The sequence below is a fragment of the Mixophyes fleayi genome, chromosome 6 (assembly GCF_038048845.1).
Source record: "Mixophyes fleayi isolate aMixFle1 chromosome 6, aMixFle1.hap1, whole genome shotgun sequence".
NCBI lineage: Eukaryota > Metazoa > Chordata > Amphibia > Anura > Limnodynastidae > Mixophyes > Mixophyes fleayi.
In genome coordinates, this window is record NC_134407.1 from 197,803,855 (window position 1) to 197,828,809 (window position 24,955).

The 24,955-nt window shown below is 39.9% G+C and overlaps 1 protein-coding gene across 2 annotated transcripts in view; it reads left to right on the top strand.

Annotated features, from left to right (window-relative positions):
* Positions 1-21,489, top strand: part of TBC1D16 (TBC1 domain family member 16) — a 63,155-nt gene extending 41,666 nt beyond the window's left edge. For both annotated transcript variants that reach the window (XM_075177946.1, XM_075177945.1), the window contains 4 exons: positions 7,770-7,956; positions 16,112-16,291; positions 18,282-18,428; positions 20,379-21,489. In XM_075177946.1, the coding sequence (XP_075034047.1) occupies positions 7,770-7,956; positions 16,112-16,291; positions 18,282-18,428; positions 20,379-20,624 (760 nt within the window). In that variant the 3' untranslated portion in view covers positions 20,625-21,489. The remainder of the gene's footprint in view (positions 1-7,769; positions 7,957-16,111; positions 16,292-18,281; positions 18,429-20,378) is intronic.
* The last annotated feature ends 3,466 nt before the right edge of the window (positions 21,490-24,955 follow it).

Below are 24,955 nucleotides of genomic sequence, written 5' to 3' on the forward strand. Positions count from 1 at the left end.
CCATGGAAGGCGGTACCAATGGGGTTGGGTACAGTATCCCGATGCTTGGGATACAGACACCCAATACACCTACAAAAGAAATCCGAAGGCTCAAATCAACTACCTATTAAAATCTACACTTACCTTGTCACCGGCTGAGGAAATGAGCGAAACAGCTGGTATACGACTGGTGCAAACTGCGAGGATGCTGGAGTCCGGCGCTTCATTGTGACATCACTGACGTTTGCCGCAGCCTGGCCCTAACCCCCAACCCTAACCCTTAATATTAACTTACCTGTTTAAATGCAGATGTCGCTGTTTTCAGTGACGTCACAATGGAGCACCGGCAACCAGCATGTTTGGATTGTGCAGCAGTCACATACCAATTGTTTTCCGGTAACATCCTCCGTCGGTGAGAAGGTAAGTCTGAATTTTCAGAGGTCGTTGATTTAACGTTTCGGGTTTGTTCTGTAGGTGTATTCGGTGTCGGTATCCCAAGCATCGGGATACCGATTACCACCAGTAACAATGCATTTTTTTTTTAAGCATGGGAAATACTGGCTATATGTAGCACACACATACTGCCCACATTTATGTTTACACTGCGATCTAGAGTTGAGCTAGGACGCAACCCCATCTAACCACTTAGGAGTAGATTTATTAAACCTTCAAAAAGGAAAAGTGGAGGTGTTGCCCATAGCAACCAATCAGATCCTAGCTATTATTTTCTAGAATATACTAGATAAATGATAGCTAAAATCTGATTGGCTGCTATGGGGAACACCTCCACTTTTCCATTATAGAAGATTTAGTAAATCTACCTCTTAGGGGTATATTTACTAATCTGCGGGTTTGAAAAAGTGTAGATGTTGCCTATAGCAACCAATCAGATTCTAGCTGTCATTTTGTAGAATGTACTAAATAAATGACAGCTAGAATCTGATTGGTTGTATAGGCAACATCTCCACTTTTTCAAACCCGCAGTTTAGTAAATACACCTCTTAGCCTGTCTGCTTATTTTAAATTTACTCCTAATTCTAAAAAAAACGACCCTTAGAGAGCAAACTAAATCTGGTCTGGGCTTCCAATCTATCTCTTTTTCTGTTTCCGATCTGAAACTAGGAACTCCTATGTTTGTCCTTCTAAGTTAAATATTATTGACCTTACACAGAATGTTGATTAAGCAAACTTAAGGGTGTAACGAACAATATACATGACACAAAACTTCTCCATAAAAATGGCAAATTCAGCATATTACATAGGATCTGCATATTAACATATTTCAAAGAATTTTGTTCTTTACATAAGTTTTTAATTGATTTTATACAGTCTCTGTCTACAAATGTACAATAGTTGACCAGCTGTCCGCTTACAAAATAATTGGAATTTGTGTCCAGTCAGTCAAACTGTGGTCAAGTTTATTTTGCTGAAAAAGTAACAAAACTAGTTACACCCAATGTATCGCTGAAAAGTCATGCGTTGCAACAAATACCAACATAGGCAAACCGAGGGGGGGATCCTAGTGCCTGGAAACCCCCCTCCCAGACTGTATGCTTGAGGTGGCTGGACCCTGCCCCGGGACCAGCCTCTTTGCAGATTGTGTGCAGATTGTTTCTGTCTGCACTGTTCACAGCCATCTCTCCCCAACAAGTATCGAAAGCAGCAAGAACAGGTAGGAGAGAGCAGGACAGTCTGTCAACTGTTCTGACACACTCAATCAGGACTTTGTCATGACTGTAGGGACAGTTGGGAGGTATGTCCCGCTTCACACGGCTATGCTCGAAAAGGGAGAGCTGTGTGCCCCTAACAGTAGTGCAGGCAGCATTGCCTGTGTATATGATGGCGATTGGAAGAATTGGAGAGCAGCCAAGCACTGTCTAAAATTATAGCCACGCCCCTAAGCATGCTGGCCACACCCACCGGCGGCGTAGCATGGAAACCCCTCTCTACCAATCCTGCGTTTTTCCCCTGACCAATAATACATTTGATATTGAAATGAGGACATAACATTTCTTGGTATACTGCTCTATTAAGAATTGATCACTTGAAAGATAGTGTTCACAGAGTACAGGGCTTAGTCCATTGGGGAAAGAGATAGAAGAGGCGATAAGGGGATGTGTAAGATCAAAAGAAACATTAAAAATGTATTATAACAAAATTAAGCTGCCTGTCCAACAAAATAGGTGAACTAGAATTAGATAGTTTCTCTATATGTAAAAACCTTTTTCAGACAAGCCCAGTTGGAGGATATTTGTGATGAATATGATAATTCTGTATGAATAAATGTACATACAGAAAAATATACCAGTAAAGTACTAATTGAGATTTGTTAAAAATCACCTAGCTAAACAATAATACTGAAATTTAGTTATTAATATAAATTGACAGGGTAAAAAGAAATGTGGTCCTTCTTCTCATGGGTGATTCTAAATATTCACATATAAATTAGGACAATAAAACTAGTGGTCCTGGTAAAGGAAAACTAAGTAGAGATGTGCGGTTTTGCGGCAAAATGCGTTCTGCATTTACTTATCGTTTCTGTGAAATACCATTCCGCAGTGTGTTTGTAAATTCACATTTCACAGAAGTTCTAGTCTATGAATTGCGCTCGGATTTCTGCTGTGGTGCGTTTGGGAATCGAACGTAACCAATTATAGATAAATTCTGCCCGCAAATTTCATACTCAAATGTAGAACGAGATGATGAATATTTTGTAGGACCGTTTCCAAAATTGCACTACTATCAGAAACTACTTTTCGCAGGTGTTAGTACCTAGAGGGGAAACTGTGCTGACTTGGTACTGAAATGAATCTACTAATGAAAGAACAGACATTATACATAATAGAGAGGTGAGGGGGAGGCATTTAGGGAATATTTAGGGAACAGTGATTACAACATTTGTAACAAGTTTCAATAAAATGCTTTGTAAGGAAAACACAAGACTATGCATTTTAAAAAGGCAATGGTTATTCAGCTTAGAGAAGCATTGAAGTTTGTAGCCTAGAAACGTTTACTCCTAAATAAAAGCACAGCGACAAATGTAAAATTAAAAATATATATTTTAAATAAATACTATTGAAAGTACCTATGATACTGGGGGTATATTTACTAAACTGCGGTTTTGAAAAAGTAGAGATGTTGCCTATAGCAACCAATCAGATGCTAGCTGTCATTTTGTATAATGTACTAAAAAAATGACAGCTAGAATGTGATTGGTTGCTATAGACAACATCTCCACTTTTTCAAACCTGCAGTTTAGGAAATATACCCCTTAGACTGTTGCAAGTACCTATGATGTGAGAACAATATTTTTAGAAATTAAAAGCAACCAATGTGGTTAGATAAGGAAGTATTAAAGGTCATCAGGGTAAAACGAACAAAGACATTTTTAAAATTAGAAGGGTCTGGAAAATTATGGAAATACAAGGAATATAGCAAAATATTTTGTGTTCTTGCCATTCTTCATCAAATCAGTAGGTGCTCTGAGAATATTATAAATATGTTACCATTACAAGTTTCTGGGTAGTTCGTTCTGTATAATGTTGGGCACAAGTATATTCAAGAACATTGATGCCCCCCCCCCCCCCCCATCCAATTGTCAATTTATAGAATCTTATAGAACAAAATTCTGATCTGCAGAAAAAAATGTATTACAGAGAGTATGTTATAGCTCCCAAGACAATGACAATTGTTACATCTGTTCCCAGGACATATCTATATGCTTGACTTAAGGTTTATATACCTGAAAATATAGACTGGAAAATGCCAGTGTGAAGATCTTTGCTCAAACGCAAATGGGGCATCTTCCATCTAACTCTATATCAGGCCCTATTTATGGACAACCATAATGTCATTTCTAATTTCACTTTTTTTTGTTCTATGTACTTTATTTAATTTTTGGTATCTGTTTTTAATTGTCATATGTTAATAATTACAATTCCATGTCTAAGTTACTGTTGCTTAAATAAATACCCTCGCTATTAGGTGGCCATAGTCATTACACTAGTAGTCTCGCTCCACCGTCAGACGACACAGAAGATCTGCAGAATAGGATCATAATATAACTACGAATCTGTTCACAGTGTGCATTTCGTACCAATCAATTAAAGTGTGACGTTCAGTTATATTTAATCCTGTGCAGCGTTTTAAAAAGAATTGTTCTTTTTTGTTATTCAGAGGACTGGAAAAAGAGCACTGTACATGTTTAATAGCAATAATGACGTATATGTAGAAAAGCAGGACTGACCATTTCTGTATAAATGGTCCCTACTTTTAACTTGCACTAGTTTTGCAAAAAAAAAAAAATTAATCTAAACTGATGTAAACGGTAAATGATTTTGTCTCCTTTCCAGCTTTCCTGTTAATAAATGATGAAGGTGATGTTGAGCTGTGAATGATTGTATGGAATGAAGCGATGGGGCAGTTGTAGCCACAAGTAGACCTGCGCAGACACCCTCCTCGTATAAATGAACACTTTAACTTGTGGTTATTTGACTATTATGTTATTTACTAAGTAGTTTTATCAATGTGACTTTTCTGTGCTCACGGCCGCTGTCAATCTCCACCCCAGGAGGATCCTGCTGAATTACGCAGTGTACAGCCCCCAAGTGGGCTACTCACAAGGAATGTCCGATCTGGTGGCCCCACTGCTGACGGAAGTCCTGGACGAGTCTGACACCTTCTGGTGCTTTGTCGGCCTCATGCAGAATACTATTTTCATCAGCTCGCCCTGGAAACCCCCCTCCCAGACTGTATGCTTGAGGTGGCTGGACCCTGCCCCGGGACCAGCCTCTTTGCAGATTGTGTGCAGATTGTTTCTGTCTGCACTGTTTCTGTCTGCACTGTTCACAGCCATCTCTCCCCAACAAGTATCGAAAGCAGCAAGAACAGGTAGGAGAGAGCAGGACAGTCTGTCAACTGTTCTGACACACTCAATCAGGACTTTGTCATGACTGTAGGGACAGTTGGGAGGTATGTCCCGCTTCACACGGCTATGCTCGAAAAGGGAGAGCTGTGTGCCCCTAACAGTAGTGCAGGCAGCATTGCCTGTGTATATGATGGCGATTGGAAGAATTGGAGAGCAGCCAAGCACTGTCTAAAATTATAGCCACGCCCCTAAGCATGCTGGCCACACCCACCGGCGGCGTAGCATGGAAACCCCTCTCTACCAATCCTGCGTTTTTCCCCTGACCAATAATACATTTGATATTGAAATGAGGACATAACATTTCTTGGTATACTGCTCTATTAAGAATTGATCACTTGAAAGATAGTGTTCACAGAGTACAGGGCTTAGTCCATTGGGGAAAGAGATAGAAGAGGCGATAAGGGGATGTGTAAGATCAAAAGAAACATTAAAAATGTATTATAACAAAATTAAGCTGCCTGTCCAACAAAATAGGTGAACTAGAATTAGATAGTTTCTCTATATGTAAAAACCTTTTTCAGACAAGCCCAGTTGGAGGATATTTGTGATGAATATGATAATTCTGTATGAATAAATGTACATACAGAAAAATATACCAGTAAAGTACTAATTGAGATTTGTTAAAAATCACCTAGCTAAACAATAATACTGAAATTTAGTTATTAATATAAATTGACAGGGTAAAAAGAAATGTGGTCCTTCTTCTCATGGGTGATTCTAAATATTCACATATAAATTAGGACAATAAAACTAGTGGTCCTGGTAAAGGAAAACTAAGTAGAGATGTGCGGTTTTGCGGCAAAATGCGTTCTGCATTTACTTATCGTTTCTGTGAAATACCATTCCGCAGTGTGTTTGTAAATTCACATTTCACAGAAGTTCTAGTCTATGAATTGCGCTCGGATTTCTGCTGTGGTGCGTTTGGGAATCGAACGTAACCAATTATAGATAAATTCTGCCCGCAAATTTCATACTCAAATGTAGAACGAGATGATGAATATTTTGTAGGACCGTTTCCAAAATTGCACTACTATCAGAAACTACTTTTCGCAGGTGTTAGTACCTAGAGGGGAAACTGTGCTGACTTGGTACTGAAATGAATCTACTAATGAAAGAACAGACATTATACATAATAGAGAGGTGAGGGGGAGGCATTTAGGGAATATTTAGGGAACAGTGATTACAACATTTGTAACAAGTTTCAATAAAATGCTTTGTAAGGAAAACACAAGACTATGCATTTTAAAAAGGCAATGGTTATTCAGCTTAGAGAAGCATTGAAGTTTGTAGCCTAGAAACGTTTACTCCTAAATAAAAGCACAGCGACAAATGTAAAATTAAAAATATATATTTTAAATAAATACTATTGAAAGTACCTATGATACTGGGGGTATATTTACTAAACTGCGGTTTTGAAAAAGTAGAGATGTTGCCTATAGCAACCAATCAGATGCTAGCTGTCATTTTGTATAATGTACTAAAAAAATGACAGCTAGAATCTGATTGGTTGCTATAGACAACATCTCCACTTTTTCAAACCTGCAGTTTAGGAAATATACCCCTTAGACTGTTGCAAGTACCTATGATGTGAGAACAATATTTTTAGAAATTAAAAGCAACCAATGTGGTTAGATAAGGAAGTATTAAAGGTCATCAGGGTAAAACGAACAAAGACATTTTTAAAATTAGAAGGGTCTGGAAAATTATGGAAATACAAGGAATATAGCAAAATATTTTGTGTTCTTGCCATTCTTCATCAAATCAGTAGGTGCTCTGAGAATATTATAAATATGTTACCATTACAAGTTTCTGGGTAGTTCGTTCTGTATAATGTTGGGCACAAGTATATTCAAGAACATTGATGACCCCCCCCCCCCCCCCCATCCAATTGTCAATTTATAGAATCTTATAGAACAAAATTCTGATCTGCAGAAAAAAATGTATTACAGAGAGTATGTTATAGCTCCCAAGACAATGACAATTGTTACATCTGTTCCCAGGACATATCTATATGCTTGACTTAAGGTTTATATACCTGAAAATATAGACTGGAAAATGCCAGTGTGAAGATCTTTGCTCAAACGCAAATGGGGCATCTTCCATCTAACTCTATATCAGGCCCTATTTATGGACAACCATAATGTCATTTCTAATTTCACTTTTTTTTGTTCTATGTACTTTATTTAATTTTTGGTATCTGTTTTTAATTATCATATGTTAATAATTACAATTCCATGTCTAAGTTACTGTTGCTTAAATAAATACCCTCGCTATTAGGTGGCCATAGTCATTACACTAGTAGTCTCGCTCCACCGTCAGACGACACAGAAGATCTGCAGAATAGGATCATAATATAACTACGAATCTGTTCACAGTGTGCATTTCGTACCAATCAATTAAAGTGTGACGTTCAGTTATATTTAATCCTGTGCAGCGTTTTAAAAAGAATTGTTCTTTTTTGTTATTCAGAGGACTGGAAAAAGAGCACTGTACATGTTTAATAGCAATAATGACATATATGTAGAAAAGCAGGACTGACCATTTCTGTATAAATGGTCCCTACTTTTAACTTGCACTAGTTTTGCAAAAAAAAAATAATTAATCTAAACTGATGTAAACGGTAAATGATTTTGTCTCCTTTCCAGCTTTCCTGTTAATAAATGATGAAGGTGATGTTGAGCTGTGAATGATTGTATGGAATGAAGCGATGGGGCAGTTGTAGCCACAAGTAGACCTGCGCAGACACCCTCCTCGTATAAATGAACACTTTAACTTGTGGTTATTTGACTATTATGTTATTTACTAAGTAGTTTTATCAATGTGACTTTTCTGTGCTCACGGCCGCTGTCAATCTCCACCCCAGGAGGATCCTGCTGAATTACGCAGTGTACAGCCCCCAAGTGGGCTACTCACAAGGAATGTCCGATCTGGTGGCCCCACTGCTGACGGAAGTCCTGGACGAGTCTGACACCTTCTGGTGCTTTGTCGGCCTCATGCAGAATACTATTTTCATCAGCTCGCCCTGTGACGAGGACATGGAAAAGCAATTAGTAAGTGGACTCCCTAATACTCTCCCTAGTTTATTATACTACACTACATCCAATATTTGCCTTTGTATAAATTGTGTGCTTGGCTGCTGTCTGATAGGAATCCTTTTACTTACGTTTATTAGATTAGATTTATTAGAAACTAGAAGGTGCTTTTGCACCTCTGCAAAACAATGTTGCGCTGAAGGACATGTCAAATTTAAAATGTATGGACAGATTTAGCGTTGAGGGAAGGGGTGCATCATAACTTAACACAAAGTCACATTATTAAAATAAAGCTAAACAGTATTTCCAAAAGTAGGTAGTATTTCCCAGCATGCAACATTTGCACCTCTTCTATTGCATCGTGATTTGTCGGTGTGGTACGGCATATTGATGACGAGAAGCCCGACCATACTTACCCCGAACTGAGGATTCCGAAGGAGCTGCTTCCCGACCTTGATCTATGACGACTCCTCCTCACCCCGACTTCAGCCAATGACGATGAAGCAAGAAGGCGTCATTGAGCATGCCGACGCGATTATCGGGGGCAATGTAAATATTCCCCCATATGCAGTGTAGTTTACAAAGAATTCTACATTGTACATGGATGCATACTTACATTTCCCCTTAACAACAGCGATAATTGCGTTGGCATGCTCAATGACGTCATCAACCGCAGCCGCCTTCTTGCTTCATTGTCATTGGCTGAAGTCGGAGTGAAGAGGAGTCGTCATTGGTCAAGGTCGGGAAGCAGCCCCTTCGGAAACCTGATGTCGGGGAAAGTCTTGTCAGGGTACCACCGGATTTGTCCAGGTCCATTGTGAGGTTTAGTGATAAACTGTTAAACATGTGAGAAATAATCTATCATTAGTGTGCTACATTGCAACTGTCATTGAGTGGAAAACCTTAGGGCACTCGAGTTTCTCACAATCTATGATATTTGTTTCAGCAATATTGTCTTAGCAGTTTCATATAAAAAGGAACTGCTATATGTTCCACCACAAGAGTAATGTGTGAGGTTCATAAGAGGGAATTTCTCTGTTACAACGGGGACTACCCTTATTAACATTTGAGAGACTATAGCTATATGACAGAACTATGTGACACACTAAACTTATAATATATTGTAAGGTAGAGTGATAAACTGTTGGGTATGTGAGAAACAATTTATCAATAGTGCCCAAAACTTATTATTGTCTTCTATTAATGACTATGGAACATCACTTAGTGTAAAGAAATCCAAGCCCCCACTACATATCGGAAGATTTTTTTGGAATACTCAATTTATGAGAGAGAAATACACAATATTGGAGCATGAATTTGAGAATGACAAAATAAAAGCTCCATATTCCACCTATCTTTCATATTCCATTAATTGGTTAACTAGTACTTCCATAGGTCTGGATAATTTTAACCTATCATTATTTGTCTTTATTTTCCCCTTTTTTATAATCCTGTTTTTAATATATCACCTATATGTGATCCAAATAATAAAGGCTTATTGCCCAAAGATTGGAATCCATATATAATTGAATTTTAGTCACCATATGTACATTTGAACATAAATTCAAAGATTTAATGTTAACATTATAGAACTGGAGTGCCTTTTTGTTTGTATACTTAAACCACTCTTTGGTTATTTGTTGAATATATCTAACCAAATGATGTAAGTTAGGTAAATCATCATCATCATCGTTTATTTATAAGTCTCCACAGATTCCATAACACCGGACAATATTACAGGTATGACATACATGATGCTATAAACATAATGACATGAATGTAATAAACATGATAACAGATACTTTAATTCAGCTAAGCATAATAAGCCATACATGGAGAGTCATGAGCTAGCAATAACACAAGTACATTCAGCTGAAGACATGGTGTCAGGATTGTACGAGGTTACAATCTAGAGTGAAGGGTAATGAGAGACAGTAGGTGCAAAGGAATATGGGGAAATAGAGAATGTGTGTATATTTGAGGGTCTAGGGCAGTGTTGGCTAACCTGTGACACTCTAGGTGTTGTGAAACTACAAGTCCCATCATGCTTTGCTAATATATAGCAGCTTATTGCTGGAAGGGTATGCTGGGACTTGTAGTTTCACAACACCTGGAGTGTCACAGGTTAGCCAACACTGGTCTAGGGTATACAAATATGAAGAAGTGCGTTTTGAAGTATTGTAGGTTGGGGAGAAGCTGGTGATGCGAGGCAAGGAGTTCCATAGGACAAAGGGTAAAGGCGCATGCAGTTACAAAATAATGCCTCTAATTATATAGAGAAGTCAACAAATCGCTTTTAGGGACTTGGAAGTAACAGTAGCTGACAACAGGTGACACTGGTTCAGATCTGAGCATATTTATGTACTGAGTCAGACCTGGTATCCTACAGTCAAGAGAAATGGATCAATGTGTGATCTACACTCATTGCACAAAATCAAGAGGCAATATATCTATTTGAATATGCTACAAAAAAAAACAACAAACTATTTGCTCAACCCCTAAATAATATAGAATTTACTTCGGCAAACTCAGAAGTAAAAAAATGTGATTCCGGTGTAACTTGTGAATGATAATTATGACGACAGGACTGATCTTTCCAGTGCACCTGTTACCATGACTAAGCATGTCCTGGTGTAACAGCCTATACAATGCCTGTATACTAGCGTGTTTACTATGTGTTCATAGATATTTACTTGGTAGTTATTTGCCTTTTTGCAGTCCGTGTCTGTCTCCTTGTCTTGCTGACAGGTTGGTTCTGCCTATTGAAAGGAGATGACAGATTAAGCAGCATGTAATATTATAGAAAGAAGTTCAACGTCTGTCACCGTTCCTTTCAGTGTTAACGCACAGTCTCTAGGAAAATCATTAAGTGACTTTTTATTTTCTAATTATTTATTTTTTATTGCCTGTACTTCTGGTCTCCGTACAATCTTAAAGTTAAAGCCTGATTAAAGGTTCAGGCCACCCTAGACTAATACGCTCATGGCACCCCCTTACCTTCCAGGCCAGGCTCATACATGGTAGGTAATAACGAATTCGTTCCGCCCTCCCACAATGTATGTTCCTGTGTTTTCAAAAATAATCTCCACTTTTTAAAAGTGTCACGGCCATCTTTGTCACTCATTTAGTTTCCATTAAAATCTGAATTGTCTAGCACAGTGTTGGCTAACCTGTGACACTCCAGGTGTTGTGAAACTACAAGTCCCAGCACACCCTTCCAGCAATCAGCTGCTATATATTGGCAAAGCATGCTGGGACTTGTAGTTTCATAAACACCTGGAGTGTCACAGGTTAGCCAACACTGGTCTAGCAGAATGGAGACAGGAACGGGCGCTACTAAGGGTAAAGTTAGGGGGGTGGATGGGGGTTGGATGTCGTGCCTGCGCCTGTCACCATCCTTGTCTCTCCTACTCTCTTATCTTCAAGCGCCCGTCCAAGGATGACTCATTGTCTTCATCCTTTACCATGAGAATACGTCAAGATTAAAACCTTACTACATTTTTCTTTTCGTTTTTTTTCTTTTTATTTGGGAAAACAACTATTCTCTAATATTTTAAAATTAATTTCAGTTTACACCTCTCCCTGTCACAATTTTGCACCCCCAAAAGCCTTGTGCCTGTTTGGATAAACAAGCCCTGCTCAGAGTCTTAAGCTATAAAGAAATTGCATCTGTTTTTAGTTGGTATGATATCATCATGCTGAATCAATGAGTGGACAAGAGTAATATATTCACTTTAAAATATGTCAACCAATATTATTTAAATACACTGCACAAAACATAATTAGACGGTTGTTTTGATATATCTGCTATTTAGTCAAGATTTCCTGTTAGCAAAAGATTTATCGCCGGATCATGTTACTGAACATAACATTCAATCATACGAGGCTGGAGAATCAGCCCTGTGAGCAATAGCGGATATATTGAGAGTCTTGGCATTTTTCTAGTTTTAGCCATGTAAATCTGTGCCTCAATTTAAACTATGAAGCGTAATAACAATCGTAGCTGGTGGTGGGGAAAGTGCATGTGGATACTGTTCCCCTTCAGAATCCTCTTTAAGCTCCTCACACTCACCTACAAGGCCCTCGCCAACTCCATTGCGCCCTACATCTCCACCCTCCTCTCTATTCATGCTCCATCCCGCCCTCTCCGTTCTGCCTCTGACCGTCGCCTCTCTTCCCCTCTTATAACCTCCTCCCACACGCGTATCCAAGACTTCGGCCGCGCTGCCCCCCTCCACTGGAACAAGTTCCCTACCTCCATCAGAACTTCCCCTAACCTGTCCAGTTTCAAACGGGCCTTAAAAACCCACCTTTTTCTTAAAGCCTTTCAGTCTCCCACTTAACTTCCTACCTTATCTTCTGCCTCTCCCCCTTCTTTCCCCTTCCCTGCCTCCGTCCCCCTACTCTCCCTCTCTCCCCTTCTCCCACTCCCATGAATCTGCCTCCGTCCCCCTACTCTCCCTCTCTCCCCTGCGTCTTTCTGTCTGTCCATTGCCTCCCCTTCCTTCTGTTTCCACCACTTCTAACTCTGCTCTCCAGCTGCTTAGCCCTCCTCCTCGAGGGCCCTCCACCCCCGTCCCCTCTCGCTCCCCTCGTTTGCGGATCCTCCCTCCCCCTTCCCCCGCCCTCTCTAGCTGTGCACTGAGCTTACTGAGTTACTGTGCTTACTGTTCACTGTACTGTGCTGTCTCCCATTGTATTGTAATTCATTTGTCCCTGTACGGCGCTACGGACACCTTGTGGCGACTTATAAATAAAAATTAATAATAATAATAAATACTGCAATGCAGAAGTATTTTCAGCCACCAGGCATTGATAACCATCATCTAGGTGCAGCTGCCGGTGGCGAGGTTTGGTTGAAATAAGGAGAGACAGTGGAAGGTGTAGATATGAAAAATGAATTGGTCATTCTAGAAGTATTAAGACTGTCCGCTGCTGGCAAACATGACTGTCCTTCACCATTTATACTAACCGAACCTCCTTCCTCTTCTGGGTCACACTTGTAGTTATTTGGTTATTGGACACAGAGCCATGGCAACAGCAATTTATAGTGGGTAGTAGCACCAGTGCTGGGATAGGCAACTGTATAATGTTAACTGGTTGAAAGCAGCAAGGCCTGATTAAGGGTCCAGGCTGCCCTAGTCTAATGCGTTCATAGCTGTCCATGTGGGCTGGACTGTTGGTAGTTAGATGGAGTCCACATCACCTACGAAGTGTGCCTATAAAAGTAAGGCTAGAAAACCCATTGGGTATAGAATGAGTCTCCAGACAATGGCTGGAAAAGGGCCAGAGTTGGAAGTGGGTTGGTTAAGGTGGATCTGTGCATGGTTTAGGTCAGTGTTGGCTAACCTGTCACACTCCAGGTGTTGTGAAACTACAAGTCCCAGCATACCCTTCCAGCAATAAGCTGCTATATATCGGCAAAGCATGCTGGGACTTGTAGTTTCACAACACCTGGAGTGTCACAGGTTAGCCAACACTGGTTTAGGTGGATATGTCCTATTATTTCCTGAATTTCAAGGCGGAAATGTTGGCTGCTAAGCCTCTGAGATAAGGTTTAAAGCTTGAACTTCAGCTCTTGAAGGCGTTTGGTGCTTAATTTTGTAATAAAGGTTTATTTTCTTATATTCATCGGAATTATATTTTACATTATAAAGTTGTTGGTACAATTCAGCGAGGGCATTACCTAGTGATTTAGATTTATAAACCTTATTGTTTTATCTGTCGACTAACATTTTTACAATACGTTTTAGGTCTATTAGCTAAAATAGAACTAGTTCTATCTGCTTGAGCTTAATAAGCAGATTAGTCTAGTTATTGAAGGGCTTATTCATATGAATAAAGCTGTATAAAGTGTGGCTTCTTTTTAAGAACTTCAATTTGGAAGTTACTGCTGGGTAATGATTTTGTTTGTTTTTAATTTGGAGTATGACATGTTCTCCAGGTGCCATAGCATTGTATATAACAGCGTAGTCATCTCTCTTTCTTCTCCTGTGAACAGCGGAGATTTCACTGTGCTCTAATAATGCTATAGAATTGTAAAAGCATTTTATACTTAAATGTTTACTCTGTACCTGACCTGTTGGAGGCTTCCTCCTATTACCACACTCTCCATACTATTGACAATAGTTATTTGAGATCACATTATCATCTATTATTTTTTTCATATGCAAAATAGAGTTGCTCTCAGTGTACCTATTACAGACACCCCAAAATATAACCCTTTCATTCCCTTTATTAATGTGGTATTCAGCCTTTTAGCCATCTCAAGTTCTTTTATATCCCTCTTAAAGTGTGGTAGAAAGGCTTGTAAAAGAGAACAAGGATTTGCATTTTGCTGAATATTAAATCTCAATAGAATTCCCAATATCTAAAGTTCTTTCAACATATGGAAACTTTTTCATCACTGTAATTAATTAGTATGTATTTTATATTTGGAAACTTGTAGGTCAGGTGGTTCTTTAATAAAAAAAAGAATGGGGACAAGAGGATGGTTAGGAAGTCTGTTACATATTTAATATTGTCATAAGAATGGTTTCCAAGAAATGGAATGTCCAGTAATCTACTGTTCCAGCTCGGAATAGACTGTAGACCCAGACATATGTCTGGTTGTTTTTATAGTGTCACAAAAACAATTTATTCTCTCTTTAATGCAACGGTTCCAGTGGTAGTTAAGACCTTCTTCTGGAATGAGAGAAAGGGCATTACTTGTGTGAACTGCAAAATACAGGTAGTTGAAAATAAAATAACCTAAACGGGAATATAAAATTAATTAAAAAAAATAGTAAATGAAAAGAAATGTCTCAGAATCTTAAAAAAACAAGAACAAAAATTTTCAATAGACTGTTAAGAATATTTATTAAAACACAAATAATAACATACACCACTGTACTGCATAGTAAAATATGAATTGTATAGCTCTCTTTACAAAGCTGGATTAGTATAATGCATGTACCATGGCTAGACAAAGTTAATACAGTCATAAGCACAAGAGCTCCTAGAAAATGTTCCAAATTCCTTAGGTGCTTAAGTGAAAATTGCTAAATAGCCTCACGGTGGCTAAGTGGTTAGCACTTCTGCCTCACAGCACTGGGGTCGTGAATTTGATTCCTGATCATGGTCTTATCTGTGTGGAGTTTGTATGTTCTCCCCATGTTTGCGTGGGTTTCCTCCGGGTGCTCCGGTTTCCTCCCACACTCCAAAAACATACTGGTAGGTTAATTGGCTGCTATTAAATTGACCCTAGTCTGTGTGTGTGTTAGGGAATTTAGACTGTAAGCTCCAATGGGGCAGGGACTAATGTGAATGAGTTCTCTGTACAGCGCTGCGGAATTAGTGGCGCTATATAAATAAATGGTGATGAAGATCTATTTGTAAATCAAAAGGGTCCGTAGTTGTTAATCAGCTGTGATTAGCGTAGCTATACCAGTCCAATGGTAAAAGCAGCTGAAAACTGAGAAAGATATGTCCACGATTGGATAGTAACGAACAGACTTAGTATATTGTTAGAACATAATAGTCTGATATACTCAGCAAGTATGTCTGGTTACATAGGTAGAGAAGGGTGAGTGGCCAGCTCACCTTACCCTCGCCTATTCGGTTAGTCCTAGGGTTCTAAATTCAGGAGCGGGGATGTTTGAAGTTAAATTCTTAGGAACGCCTTGTCTCCTGCATACGGTTATAGATCACGCCACTGTACAGTGTCTCTGATATCTCCATCCGACATACTGAACTCTTGTGTGAAAGTTTGAATGCAATAAACATTTGCTTCATCATCATCATCTATTTATTTATATATATAGCGCCACTAATTCCACAGCGCAGTACAGAGAACTCACTCGCATCAGTCCCTGCCCCATTGGAGCTTACAGTCTAAATTCCCTAACACACACACACACACACACAGACTGAGAGAGACTAAGGGCAATTTAATAGCAGCCAATTAACCTACTGATATGTTTTTGGAGTGTGGGAGGAAACCGGAGCACCCGGAGGAAACCCATGCAAACACAGGGAGAACATACAAACTCCACACAGATAAGGCCATGGTCGGGAATCGAACTCAAGATAACAGTACTGTGAGGCAGAGGCGCTAACCACTAAGCCACCGTGATGCCCACGTGATTTTCTTGGTCTAATCTAGGTAATTTAGTTAATTATGTACCTATTACAGATGTATCTTCGGGAATTACTGCGTCTCATGTACCATCGGTTCCACCAACACTCGCTGTCCCTGGGAGAAGATGGTCTACAAATGCTCTTCTGTCACAGGTGGATCCTGCTCTGTTTCAAACGGGAATTCTCAGAGCCTGAAGCCCTGAGAATGTGGGAAGCTTGCTGGGCTCACTACCAGGTACTATTCTTAGTCAGATCACAAAAGCATAATTGGTTTATTTTATTTTTGTAACACTAAAACACTCCTTACGAATGGCAATTATTGCTAAATTCAAATTGTGTGGATCCATAAGAAGGTTATAAACAAAACCCTCTGTGAAACAGAGGGTTAAGCATTTAAAATAATCACCCTTAGGTGAAAGTTATGTATGTGTTCAGCTTTTTTTTTGCTTTTTTATACAATCACCCCCATAATACCCTCTGCTAATTATAGCGATAGGTACCATTTCTGGTAAGAAAGGGAACCAATGCCTTTTTAAATTATGTTAGTTAATTTGCTACCTCATGTGGCAATGAAATCTACAGCATAAGCACTTTTACCGTAAAGAACCCTTTCCTATACTGATGATAAAACCATATTTTACCTTCATTATATTTTATTTATAAAAAGGGGTCCACAGGGTAAAAACAGGGTGAAACACTAAAGGCAAAAACAAGCACAATGACTTCAATAAAGAAAGACCAATAATATAACCAGCACTGAGGAGGTAGGAGGAGGATGGCTTCTCACCACAAATAAAACGGACTGAATACTGCCCTAGCTGAGCGTGCACTCTGTAGAGTGGATGCAGCAAATAGGATCACAATCTGTGATTGAGACAAGGAGGACTTACTGGTGATGACAATGTTGAGGAAGGAGGACCCGAGGGAAGAAGGCCCTGCTCATAAGAGCTTACAATCTAAAGGGATGGGGCAGATGAACGGGGTAAGACAAGGGGAGTAGGGGTGAGTTCGGAGGACATCTGATAGGCTTTGATGCAGAAGTGGGTTTTAAGTGCCTGCTTGAAGCTTTTGTGGGAGGTAGAGAGCCTAATTGAGCGATGACCCAATCTTAATGGCCCCCCCCCTGCCCCCGTCCTATAGCCCTAATTAGTCAAATATTTTGACTGACCTCAAATATGTTTATACATATTAATTATATCACCGCTAAGACACCTTTTTGTGAAGTCGAAAAAACTTGTTTTTTCTAACCTTTATATCAACAAACCCTCCTGTTCCCTTTATTAATGTGGTTTTCAGCCTCTGAGCCCTCTCGAGTTCTGTTGTATCCCTCTTACATTGTGGTACCCAGAGCTGACACTCATATCCAATATGTGGTCTAATTAGGAATTTATAGATTGGTAAGAACATGTTTGTATCATGCATGTGTAGCTGCATAATCCTCAATTTATGTACATTAAATTTCATCTTCTATTTCTGGTTTGCCATTCTGTCTAAATATTATATATATTCTGTTCAAGTTATTACCTTGCTATGTGTTAATAACCCTACATAACTTAGTGCCAGCAGCAAATCTGCTTTCATTCTAGACCATCAACAATAATAAACTGTTATAAAGCACAAAGCCCAATATTGATCCTGGGGGTTCAGTACTAATAACTTTTATACCAGTCTCAATTATTTTACCAACTTTATAATTTAGTGGCCCTATATTATCAGTTTTATTTTACTTGCTGTTTCTGCTACCTTTAGCAATTTGTTAATCAGCTTCAATCTTTGCAAACCTGATTTCTTTTTTTGTACTTACATAGGCACATTCCTTGTATTTACATAATTAATTTTCAGTCCTTTCTGTCTTTAACCATGATATACTCTTTTTTCACACAAATTGCCTCTTATACTTTATTTAACCACATTAGTTGCCTTTTATTCCTATATATGTGCTTGCAACAGCATTTATAGGAATGCATTTATTTGTAATTACTTCTCTATCCAGGAACAATAAAATTAAAATAAGATGCATCTAAAATAATCACCCTTAGGTGAAAGTTATGCATGTGTTTGTATAAAACAGCAATTGATATGCACACTGCTAAGAACACCTTAAAGTATACTGGCTTCTGACATTTCACATATAATAAAGATCTTTAAGGTAAATCTCATCTACCTTGTTACCCTATGAACAACAAATGGATGATGCGGTTTTGTGACACTTCTATGTTCTTTAGACAGATTATTTCCACCTCTTTCTGTGTGTGGCGATAATTGTTCTGTACGGAGACGATGTCATCGAGCAGCAATTGCCAACTGACCAGATGTTGCTCCATTTCAGTAACTTGTCCATGCATATGAACGGAGAGCTGGTTCTCAAAAAGGTGAGTTCCACAAGCCACGTGTGTGCTTTGTACTGTGTGGATCTACAAGAGGAAAAGGACACAAGATTATATATACGTGTGTAAAAGAACATTACGGGCCTGTGTCATTAAGGAAAGTAAGGCAAAAAAAATGAGTAAATGTTCTCCGGGACAAACCATGTTACAATGCAAGGGGTGCAAATTAGTTTATTATTTTGCACATCAGTAAAATACTGGCTGTTTTTTCATGTAACACACAAATACTTGATAGCTTTATTTTTACACTGAATTTTAAAGTTGATCTAGGACATGCCTTACCCCAACTATAAGTCTGTCCCTACATTTTAAATTTACCTCCCCCCCCCCTTCCATGGCAAGATGGTTTTGCCCAGGTGCAAAGTTACTCCTTTTTATGCTTTGCTCTCCTTAATGACTCGGGCCCTACGTGTTTCCAGAAGCTGTGGGTAGAAGTTACTTGCGGTTTTGAAAGTAAATTTGGGCTTGCAGGAAGAAACTCTTAGAACATTGACATAGATGTTGAATTTGTCTGGATTTGGTGTCAATATACACTTTATACATATCAATTTGTTATTGTACGTACATGGTAAGGTCATAAGTAAAGGTTAAAACTGCTGGTATATTGTTTGTGATGTGAGCATAGCCAAGCCTGGGATGAAGAACCCATGTTCGTTGCTTGCTTGTTTTTTTATTAACGGAAACTAAAATATTTTTAGATTCACCATGATCCTGTCTGGGCCATAGATAATTGAGGAGGAACTCATGTTATTTAAAATGTTGATTCAAAGAGATTAAAACCTTAAACCTTTAGATCCAACTACTGTGTGTTTGTCATTTACAAGTTACCTGTCTGGAGCGTCCAACTGTCACTAAGTCACGGTTTGACTGTACAAGTGAGGTTTCATGTTCTTTGAATGTGTGCACTGGGAACATTCAGTGTGCATAGATACAGTGCTGTTAAATAAATAAGTATGATGCTGCAGTGTGTTCGTATGTACATCCAAAGTACATACGTTTAATGCTTGCTCTGCACAAAGTGATCTGTAATTGGAAAACTTAAGTGCTCACTATAATGTGGAGGACAATCTGCATTGAGATACTCTTCTGCGTAAACCTGGATTTGTCCCAGAGTTCTGATTTAACTCTTCCATTCCTGGATACCTTGGTATTAAGGGAACAGTTCTGTGTTTGTGTGTGAAGAACCGTTTTTAACTTTCTTGCAGAATTTTAAATGTATTAAACTGTTTTATTCCTAGCCTTTATTCTATTCCTTCTGCTTCTCCTATATTCAAACAAGTGCCGAATACGCTGATGTAAAACATGTATTAAAGATATATATATAAAACACACAAGATACTAATTTTGATTGTCAATACTTATATACCAATATAAGACGGATAAATGTCCAAAAACCTTTTGTCAAACAAAGGATTATTATTATTATTACCATTTATATAGCGCCACTGATTCCGCAGCGCTGTACAGAGAACTCATTCACATCCGTCCCTGCCCCATTGGAGCTTACAGTCTAAATTCTCTAACACACAGACACAGACAGACACAGACAGAGAGAGACAAGGGTCAATATGATAGCCGCCAGTTAACCTACTAGTATGTTTTTGGAGTGTGGGAGGAAACCAGAGCACCCGGAGGAAACCCACGCAAACACTGGGAGAACATACAAACTCCACACAGATAAGGCCATGGTCGGGAATTGAACTCATGACCCCAGTGCTGTAAGGCAGAAGTGCTAAGCACTTAGCCACTGTGCAACAATATTACCAGTAATTTAAATGGTATTTCCAAATTCCCTTATACTCTCTTCTTGACCTTTTTCTTATAGGTTTTCTTTTTTTTTCTTCTATACTTTTTACTGGTTTTTTTTTTATCTACATGCTCCTCACATATTTTTGTATTATTTTGTTAACACCTCTGCTTTCTCTCTGTGTACAGGCCAGGAGTTTGCTCTATCAGTTTCGACTCTTACCCAAGATCCCCTGCAGCCTACACGACTTGTGTAAGCTGTGTAGCTCGGGTATGTGGGACAGTGGCTACATACCACCAGTGGAGTGCACAGGTCAGCACCCAGATGCCAAGAGCTGCCTGTATGGGGGCACCAGAGCGGAACCAATGCCACCCCTCCCCAAAGACAGCAAGAAAAGACACAAATCACTTGATGTTTTCACCTTCAGAAAATAGAGCAAATAGCTACAAAGGTCAAAAAAAGAAGCAGCCAACTCTGATTTAGAAGGTGAACGTGAGTCTGACCCTTTAGATAGTTGTGTAAAAGGAATTGGAGGACACAACTGGACCACAGTCTCCATTTCTACCAAAGCCATGGTGTTGCTCAGCAGAAGGACGTGTAAATCCTTCGCATGTAGTTTGGTTTGGTTTTCACATCATGAACTGCTAGAATATAAGAAACTCTTCTATTTACGATAGATGTATCCTAATTCTTATCGGTGCAGGTCATGCATCATTCTAGACCTCTACATACAAAACTGAAGGAGGTTAATCTACAAACACTGCAGAGGAGACGGATTAAGATGAAGAAGGGTTTCGTTGTGCTATGTGTGTGTCTGCCACACTCACACACAAAGAGGCCAGGCATGGTGTCACACCACCGTCCCAGATCCTCTGGATGTTTGTTACAATATGAAATTCAAACTAGTCCCCGTTATACGGTTTGGGGACTAGTTATTGTACTGTGAGTCCCGGTTTGTGACCGATCAGGGATCTGTTCCTGCATTGAACCGTGGAGTGTGCTGGGGATGGTGTCCTTCTTGAACGTGTTATTTAGGCTGGGGTTTGGAACGTAAAAGAGAGAAGGTAGACGGACATATTTTAATGTCCTGTTCTTGTTTTCTCCCAGATATGGAGCATGTGAGATTTTTAAGAAATCTTTGAGATCACCCAGCCTCTGCCAGCGAAGCACAATCCTTTCCCCTGTTATTATTGTCCCCAAACTCCTATTTTAAGATCATTATATAATATAACCCAATGATATCTCTAGGCTGGGCTTTCATCAATCAATCTTTTCTAATAAATACAAATCTCCACCATCTGCGTTGCTCTTTATTTTCTCTGCCAAGCACTTAAAACAGAGTTTTCATTTTTTAGTTTTTATTTCTTGGACATGTAAATCCAATCAGATGACTGTCTTAAAATGCTAATTTATTCTGAAGGCCTATCCATCACCAGTGATTTATATAGGCGATTTGCTTCCATATCAATGTACAATAATGAATATATGGGTTTTCACTAAAAGACACCTCTCCCTCTCTTTCTCTCTCCCCCCTCCTCGCTCTCTTTCCCCCCTCTCTCTCTCTTTCCCCCCTCTCTCTCTCTTCCCCCCCTCTCTCTCTCTTCCCCCCCCTCTCTCTCTCTTTCCCCCCCCCCTCTCTCTCTTTCCCCCCCCCCTCTCTCTCTTTCCCCCCTCTCTCTCTCTTTCCCCCCTCTCTCTCTCTTTCCCCCCTCTCTCTCTTTCCCCCTCTCTCTCTCTCTCTCTCTCTCTCTCTCTCTCTCTCTCTCTCTCTTCCCCCCCTCTCTCTCTCTCTCTTCCCCCCCTCTCTCTCTTCCCCCCTCTCTCTCTCTCTCTCTTCCCCCCCTCTCTCTCTCTCTCTTCCCCCCCCTCTCTCTCTCTCTTCCCCCCCTCTCTCTCTCTCTCTCTCTTCCCCCCCTCTCTCTCTCTCTCTTCCCCCCCCTCTCTCTCTCTCTCTCCCCCCCCTCTCTCTTTCCCCCCTCTCTCTCTTCCCCCTCTCTCTTTCCCCACCTTTCTCTCTCTCTTTCCCACCCCCTCTCTCTCTCTCTCTCTTTCCCACCCCCCCTCTCTCTCTCTCTCTCTTTCCCACCCCCTCTCTCTCTCTCTCTCTCTTTCCCACCCCCCTCTCTCTCTCTCTTTCCCACCCCCCTCTCTCTCTCTCTTTACCCCCCTCTCTCTCTCTCTCTTCCCCCCCCTCTCTCTCTCTTTACCCCCCTCTCTCTCTCTCTCTTTACCCCCTCTCTCTCTCTTTACCCCCCTCTCTCTCTCTCTCTTCCCCCCCTCTCTCTCTCTTCCCCCCCCCTCTCTCTCTCTCTTCCCCCCCCCCTCTCTCTCTCTCTTTTCCCTCTCTTTCCCTTCTCTCTCTCTCTTTCCCCCCCCCTCTCTCTCTCTCTTTTCCCTCTCTTTCCCTTCTCTCTCTCTCTTTTCCCTCTCTTTCCCTTCTCTCTCTTTCCTCTCTCTCTCCCTCCCCCCTCTCCCTCCGTTGCTAACTGATTGCAGAAAATTTAACTGGGAATTGGAGATAATGCAGGGCATGCGTTCTAGCCTATATACAAACCAAACGCAATGATGTAAGAGGAAGTCTGGTAGGGCGCCTTTTTCTAATACAAAGGGATTTGGCATCTCACAGGATTAAGAATATGGCATCTCAAACATTGAGGGGGTAAATGTATCAAGCTGCGAGTTTCCGGCAGGTTTGAAAAGTGGAGATGTTGCCTAGAGCAACCAATCAGATTCTAGTTATAATTTATTTAGTGCATTCTATAAAATGATAACTAGAATCTGATTGGTTACTTTAGTCAACATCTCCACTTTTCAAATCCGGCAGAAACTCGCAGCTGAGTGTGTTTAGGGGAGTGTGGGAGAGAGCAGGGTAGGAGGGAGTATGAAAGTGATTGAGGCATCTCAGCCTTATTTATGTTGAAGATGAGGTGGCAAGTTCCCTTCCAGAAACGAGGTATCTTTGCACATTCCCAGAATATATGGGGTGGAATGCCTTCCGGTCCGTAGTCATGGCAACGATGTGATGAGTAAAGGAAAGTGTTCCGGATCTGTGCTGGAACTAGATACCATTGGAGAAACAGCTTGGGATGTACACAGGAAGAGGATGTGGCAGCATTAGTTCTGATGCGTACCCATATCAGAGGTTTGAGGATCCCATCCCCAAGCAAGCTCATGTGGGACTCTTAGGGGAGCTTTTGCAGACAACAAGAGTCAATATATTCTGGATAGAAGACCATTAGCGGAAGCTCTTGGCCAGCAGAGAGAGTTGAGCATGATGCACTGAGGGCGGTTTCAACTTTTGTAGTGCGTGTTAAAAAAAGTGACGTAGTTAGAAATATTGAAAAAGGCGCTTGGTAGTCTTATGATAAAGATAAACAGGAGCATTGTATTTCAATTATTAAAGTAATTCTATTGTTTTCAAATTAGCATTGTCTAAGCGATTGTGTTGTTTCCAAAGCACAAAGTAATTTATTTTAGCAGATGCAAAATTTAGCAGTTCAATACATAATTATAATACAGTACACCCAATACCAAAAAGATACATACATACCGCGCTCCACTGGTACCAGCTTACAGTACTTCACTCCAGAATACTGTGGTCAGAGAAGACTGGGCTAATACCAGCTAGAGCTGTATTATATACACTCAGTGTTACAGAGAGAACAATGCAGATGACGTGGCTTGCTTCTATAGGTCCAGGCTTCAGGAGGGTCCAGTGTAAACAGGTCATAGGCCAGTTCAAACAACCCCCTCCAAGGGTGAGGGTCAACATTCCAGATGATTCTCCCGCCCAGAAACCAGTTTAAGCTAGTCTATTTACATATTACATTCAGTATCACTTTAGACATTTATTTCCCTAACATCGCTAACTAGAGTATGCAATGTGTGATCTCTTCGGCGAATGAACCGGATAACTGCTGATGAATAGGGGATTAAAATGATACTAATCATGACACAGTTCCTGCAACCTGAACCTCAAATAACACTAAAGTGTACATATAATCATAATATATAAACTAATAATACACTAAATACTATCTGCTCATAAATCACTGTAGAACGGAACCAATATGAATATGAAATATATAAATAATTAAATGTTAGAGTGCGAGTGTGTGTGTGCGTATTTTACCACGTGATCATGCCATGCCACGTGTTACGTGGCGTACTGATCGCAATTGCACGGTAAAACAATATTAACCAATATACTTTCGTTCATCCAATTATACGACTTCGACACATTAAAGCTTCAAAAATAAAAATATTCTTTACTGTGATTCAGCATGGTGGTTCCTCATTCCCTCATACCCTATTAATGAATCGATAACTGGGAGATTATTATTATATCTTAATCGTAGTCAGATATATATTGTGATACAGCTATGCAACCCTATGTAATGCCACGTTCTCGGAATCACTAATAATGTTAATTATAAGTGTACATTGATACATATGCAAGTCATTAATGAGGCTAAGCCAAGTAGTATTTTATAAGAAATACTGAAAAGAGGTTTTTTTTTGGGGGGGCATTGCATGCCTCTAGAGATCTTACCACATCCCCTTACATGTATGTGCCCTTCTAGTGTGCAGAATCCTCTACCAACAGTAAAGAGTTTCCCTCTACTTTGACATGTGCATAGTGGATCATCTAGGTACATTGGAAAGTGGGTTTTTTTTGTTTTTTTTTGCTGTGGTTTAAATGTGCATCCAGGTCCAGCATGGGTGTGTTATAAGGAATAATGCACAGATCACAGCTACACATTAG